This window comes from Phoenix dactylifera, chromosome 3 (genome assembly GCF_051530095.1).
Source record: "Phoenix dactylifera cultivar Ajwa chromosome 3, Ajwa_hap1_PhDact_Kaust_v1.1, whole genome shotgun sequence".
NCBI lineage: Eukaryota > Viridiplantae > Streptophyta > Magnoliopsida > Arecales > Arecaceae > Phoenix > Phoenix dactylifera.
Genome location: NC_143192.1, coordinates 13,853,707 through 13,860,072, shown reverse-complemented (window position 1 = coordinate 13,860,072; position 6,366 = coordinate 13,853,707). Strand labels below are relative to the sequence as shown.

At 42.9% G+C, this 6,366-nt stretch overlaps 1 protein-coding gene across 8 annotated transcripts in view; it reads right to left on the bottom strand.

The window, feature by feature from the left end:
• Window positions 1–2,364: 2,364 nt before the first annotated feature.
• Window positions 2,365–6,366, bottom strand: part of LOC103717076 (uncharacterized) — a 55,286-nt gene continuing 51,284 nt past the window's right edge. For 4 of the 8 annotated variants that reach the window (XM_088717799.2, XM_089929465.1, XM_088717800.2 and 1 more), the window contains one exon: window positions 2,365–2,905. In XM_088717799.2, the coding sequence (XP_088573925.2) occupies window positions 2,635–2,905 (271 nt within the window). In that variant the 3' untranslated portion in view covers window positions 2,365–2,634. The remainder of the gene's footprint in view (window positions 2,906–6,366) is intronic. The other 4 variants (XM_088717802.2, XM_088717803.2, XM_088717804.2 and 1 more) reach the window with 3 other exon arrangements.

Here is a 6,366-nt window from a genome sequence, read left to right as displayed (position 1 = left end):
CTAGGCCTAAAGTGGCTTGGTTCCACCGCATCCTGACGCTTCAGTATCAGCATGACAAATGTGATCTTCCAGTCGTCAGGCATCCCTGCCCGACTAAAGAAACACAGAACCGCTTCAACCACCGCCGTCCGAACGATGCCCCAGTATCTCCAAAAAAAGAAAGGTGGGAACCCATCTGGACCAGGAGCCCTATTCTCTCCCAAGGCTCAGACCGCCTCTCGCACCTCCTCCTCCACCACCTGTCGATCCAATAACACATTCTCTGTAACGCCAATACCCATGTCGGCCAGTAACTCATTCTCCACACCACCAATACCTGTGGCATCCCTCGGGAGCTGGTCAACCTCATCATCCTCCCTATCTTCTATCCATCTAGAGCGGAAGAAATCAAGCAGGACCTGTCTAATCGCCAAGTCCCCCTCCACCTGCTGACCCGTCTCGTCTCGTAGAGACTGGATCATATTCCTCTGGCTTCTGATGACCGCGATCCGATGGACCCTCTCTGACTTACTGGATTTTAAATTTCTGTCTGCAGAATATCTCACGTTGTCGCAAGATCGAGTGATGAGTGGCAAGAAGCCCTCGAAAGCATACCATGCCAGCCTCAGGCAGTGCACCCTCAAGATCTTCTTTCCTTTGAAGGTCGGCTATCAGGCCCTCCACTTCCTCCAACTTTCTAAAAATATCGCCCACAACCTCGCGGTTCCAGCGGCGCAGCCGCCTCTTGGTCAGCTCCAATTTTCGAGAAACCTTATGCATGGCATCGCCACGCACCAGCAAGCTCCAAGCTCCTCGGACAATATCCCAAGACTGAGGGTAAGACAACCAAACCTTCTCAAAGCGGAAGGAGCAATGGTGACTGGAGTCAAATGCCATCGAGATCAGTAGCGGACAATGATCCAAGGCAATCTGAGATAAGTGGCTGACTCGATAGGAAGGAAACCGGATAATCCAATCAATAGACGCCACGGCTCTATCAAGCCGCTCCCAAACCCTGGCTCTACCGGACTGGTTGTTACACCAGGTAAACCGCGGTCCGGAGTCTGCGATAGGAATCACAGAACTCCCTCCTATCCATTGTGTCAGTAAAAGCCCTACGACCCCTCTTCTCGCTAGCGTTCTGGATACAATTGAAATCTCCCACCACCGCTAACGAAAACCCCTGGGCGACTACATGGGTGATTTCGTCCCACAAGACTCTCCTAGTCCTATAGTCAGTGCTCGTATACACTCCGCTTAAAACCCACGGTGTTGCGTTGGAATCCAAGACAACCTTAATAACTTGTTGGGAGTAGTAGTGGAAAGCGTCTACTAACGCCACACCCCGCTTCCACATTGCCAAAATACCCCCAGACAGCCCTTGGGATTCTATTGCTATTGCGTAGATCTCCCAATCTGTCTCTATAAAGCAGAGCCCTTTACCGAACAAACATGTTTCGTAGAGGAAGTAGATCTCTGATCCATAGATCTGCACCAACCTCCTGAAAGACGACATGAAAGACGGCTTTGCCGCCCCTCTACAATTCCATGCTAAAATCTTCATAGAGAAAAATCCGAGAGTTCGGCCACAGGCACGTCCACCCCTTGAGCCTCAGGATCCATCTCCACCTCGGGATAAATGCCACCCCACTGAACGTCATCCACACTGGCTCTAGAAACGGCCCGTATAACAACCGCTTTAACCCATTGCACAACCGTCGAATAATCCACCATAAGCAGTTAATATTTATAAAACCTGTTGCTATCTAGCAGAATGCTGTTGGATTAGACATTATTAGAAAAAAAAAAAGGGGGACATCTCCTGCATGAAATAAAGCATGCAGCATTTGATTTATATAACAGGAGGGAGAGACAATCCCATTTCATACCTGTCAAGATATGCAACCATGAAAAAAAATAGGTGAAACAAACAGGAATCCTTCATGGGAAGGTTTGAACAGTGAGAGTAAGATGTGAAAAACAATGGCCGCTTGACCCCGGTTAGCTGGCGGGAGGGAAATGAAGAATGCCTATTCTTTTGGATATGGGTGCCTGGTGCCCACTAGGATTGGAAACTTGAGGCTGGGTTGCCTAGCCACTGATGCATTGCCATCCAGGTGTAGGATCGGACGTCTCACAGTTACCCAAAGGAGAATGCATATTCACTCTATCAACAGAGTCCAGACTGGTTTTGCCTGGACTTGTCCAGACCAGACACCCACACCACCACCTGGCACCTGCACTGGAAACTTGAGTAGGCGCATGCAATTAGGGTAAACAGGTAGCAGGAAGATCACCCTCGACGATCCCGGCGAAACCCCAACTGGAAGCCGACTGTAAGGGAAATATAAGCAAAGCACTGCTTGAAACTGCAGCATAATGCAATTTTCGAAGAATTCCCACATTCAGGGAGCTGATTATCCTTCTAAGAAAATATTACCAAATGAGGTGTACTAACCGTCCAGATTCACATATATACAGTACTCAGTACATACAGTCACATTTACACACACTGATGCTTCACATCTGGCAGCAGCCAGTACATATGCCAAGAAGGATAGTGAGACCAAAGCTTTCAAAAAACAAGGCAACAGTCTTCGAACTTCTGCCACCTTATATATTTACAGATTCCATTTACAAAATTTTGCTGTAGTATCACCGAGCTACATCGGCCAAAATTTGGACGACCAGAAAGTAGAACTCCAAGACACAAGTTTGCCAAGCAATGATGTGGGACAAAACCTGACATGGTTTCAACACGACATATATCAGGGTTTTTGTCTGTTTCACGCGTCTCCTTATCTTACTCTCTCTCCAACCTGATACGACATATGATATAGTCAGTGATAAGCCTCGTGCTAACGCAACCATATCTTTATGAGTTTGGTTTTCCAGAGATTCTAATCTTAAATTCCCACAGACGGCCCTGTAATAAGGTGACAATCTACAGCAGCATGCCCAATGAAAAACATAAGTATTATCAAGAACTATCAAGAAACACAAGAAGGTTTTGTAGCACAAACAGTTATCAAGAACCCCTAATGATGCATGGAATGGAGCTCAGGTGCTTTCAATTGTTAAGACTTAAGACACTTCATCTTGCCAAACCATGTTGACATCATTATCATCATGGTAGATTAGGTGTCTCTCTCTCTCTCTCATATTTCATTTCTCTTTATCCAAAGTTCTCCTTAGATTAGTGTAGTTAACCTTTCAACTCAAGGCAGCAGTCATAGCATGGCTTCAATATGTATGGGATTGCACACATTGGACCGCTCCAGAGAAGGCTTTATTTATTGCTGGCACGTTTATATTTATTGCAACCATGTAGTATGCCACTCAAGGTTATCAAAAAAGCCAATCAGAGCAGCTACTTTTAGTTGAACTGTTTCAACTATACTTGTTCAAACGTGCAAATTTTTAATGTGTTTAGCTACTTAACATCTTTCTGATTAGTTGGATTGTTTAAAGGATAATATTGAAATTTTACTGTGTGGAACTTAATTTTTCACAATTTCAATAATTGAAATATGACATCTCATGCAACATATGATCTAATGTTTTTAATTGATGCTGCTTTCTTTTCGTACACTATAATCCAAATAATGGAAAGAGTGTGCCTTCACCCATCACACCTCACTCCAAAAGCCAATTTGTGAAGGATGTGTACACCTTGTCTTCCCTCTCTTGCACTCTTTCTGGTTTTTAATTTTATCTTTATTATTTTCTTTAATGTTTTTAGTTCCACATCAGGAATTGCAGTAAATATTATTTTCTTTTCAACTATGTTAATAGTTGTCTGCATCGGTCCTATCTTCCTTTACTCTTATAGTACATGGTTATTGATTCAAATAAATATAGTTAGTCATCACTGTAGTCACTTTATTTAAAATACATGTGCTTTCTAGATTCTATATGCATGACTTAACAAATTGCGTAAGCTAAGGGACTGAGGTGTGGACATGCAGCTAAAAGCTATAGAATGCTCCATTATTCCCTACCATACTGCATACGTGTATCTAAACATATTAAAATTACAGCATAACCTTCCCCTCCCTCCCTCCCTCCTCTTCATCCTTCCCCTTCATCTCCTCACCTCTCTTTCCTTTCCTACCTGCCTAATCCTCTTGCCTCTTCCTCTCCTCCGACTATCCCTACTCCCTTTTTAGTTCCCCCTGGCACACTTCTCCTTTCATCCTACACTTCTGCTACCCTACTTAATGTTTCTTGTTTAACCGAAAAAAAATTTCTTATGAATTTCTTATTTTCCACTTACTTTTATCTATTTTTATGAATTTCATTTATCGTAATTGCATATCTGCTATATGACACCTTAGTTGCCTGCACATTGCTGCCAAATTTTCCAAATCTTGAACTAAACAGCCAATATGGCAAGTTTCAAATACTGTAAATTAAGGTCTGCCGAACCGGGCCATACCGCCCGATTTAGGCAGAACCGAACCGACCCGATCTCGGGTCGGTTCGGTTCGCTATAGAAAAACGGTTCCGGCCCCCAATGTTATTGGCCGAAATCGGACGATTCCGTCCAGTTCGCAGCAAGTCAAGGGTGTGGAATTATTGCCATGCTGTGGCATCTGGTTAGACCCAGACTCTATGCGAACCGGTTAGTTTGCATCGAGTCAATGGGTGCAGAATTATTGCCACAGCGTGGGCATTGTGGTAGGGCTTTGGCTTTAAAAGCCGAACGCCACTGAAGAAGGCCCAAGAAAGACTTCCCAATGGTCAGTCCAAGCCTTTCTCTTTCCAAAAAATCCACAAACAATACTGATTCAGACTGTCAGAAGAAAGAGCCAAGACTAAATAAGGTGTGCTTCTTTTTTTCTATCTTCTTTCTTTTTTTTGTAGGCACCTTGAAAAGATAGCTCGAAAATTACAAAATAAAAGAAGATCATGCCAAATTTTTTGATTTGGGCTTGATTTTTTTACATGTTGTAGATCTATGGACGATGTATATAATAATATAAAAATTTTTAATTTTCAAGGTCATTTAGAGGACATGATACAGCTACAGATGACCTCATACGTGGAGTAAGATCCATAAATGTATTAGATTTCGAGTCGTATACTGGATCGTATTATCCGCAGCCACATGCAGTCTATGACCCATACAGATACGGATATGAATATAGTGCGTCCGAGACATCTTCTAGTGACTACTATCTAATGCAACCCGAAAAATCTCAAGGGTCGAATTTTGCCGCTGGTATATTTGGATGGACCCCTCCACAACCGTATTATCAGCCAGAGGATCTCTCAGAGCCAGAGCTTCAGCAAAAGTGCTTATAACCCGGCGTGTCTTCCTCATGGGATGAACATACAAGATTACAACACCGCTTGGTTAGAGGGGTAGATTGATGTGCCTCCTGATTATGCTGATGATCCGGATATCTACGAGAGACATCGCCGCTCGACCCAATTTTAGATATCAGTATGTATATTGGACTTTAAAAGTATATTGGACTTTAAATGTATATAATTGATTGTATCTTGATTTGAAAATATTTTATGTTGTTCATTTTATGATTTGTATCATTTTAAAGCAATAAGATGCATCTAGGATAAACCAGAATCATAGAAGCACCAAAAAACATCAAAAAAACATCACATTAGACTTAAATTCATAGAAAAAGTATAAAAAAAGAGAGAATTACAAAAAAAATAGGACGTGCCGATACGGCCGGTTCGATTCGGCCTGAACTAGTACCGAACCATACCAGGCGCTAACCGGTATAGATTCTGATACCGGTTCGGCGGACCTTGCTGTAAATTAATCTTCTATTTTTCATCGGAAGCCTTTCTTTACCCCAAAGTTTCCTTAACAAGGAACCAGATAGTACTATACAAAACAAAAGGTTGGTGCCAAGTAGAAAGATTAGTTGCAATATGTCCTTAAAATCGGCAAATCAAACTTCCATGTACCTAGGAAAGATATAGATGGATAAGGCATGGAATTTAAGGTTTTATCAGGTTGTGAAGCATAGGTCCCAAGGAACACAAAATTAACCCGACCATGTGATTTTCAAGGAGGTGACACCTATCAATCACTACGAGGATGCCAAATACCAGAGATTGCTCTCAGCTAATACAAAAAGTATAAGATAGATTGAAGGGAGGGAAGTAAAAGTCTCTATCTATGATGGGCAGAGGGGTGTTGGTTAAGTTGGTGCTTTGTGCAGTTCCAGTTTATCAAATGACCAGCACTATTGTGCCGAGGGCAGTCATCCACAAGCTAGAGAGTTTGTTAAGAAATTTCCTGTGGGGCTACACTGACAGTTCCAAGAGGGTGCATCTCTTAGCCTGGGATGTGGTGTGTCAACCAAGAAAGGAGGCTGGCCTCACTTTCCAGCCTTTCACTGCTCGTCATGA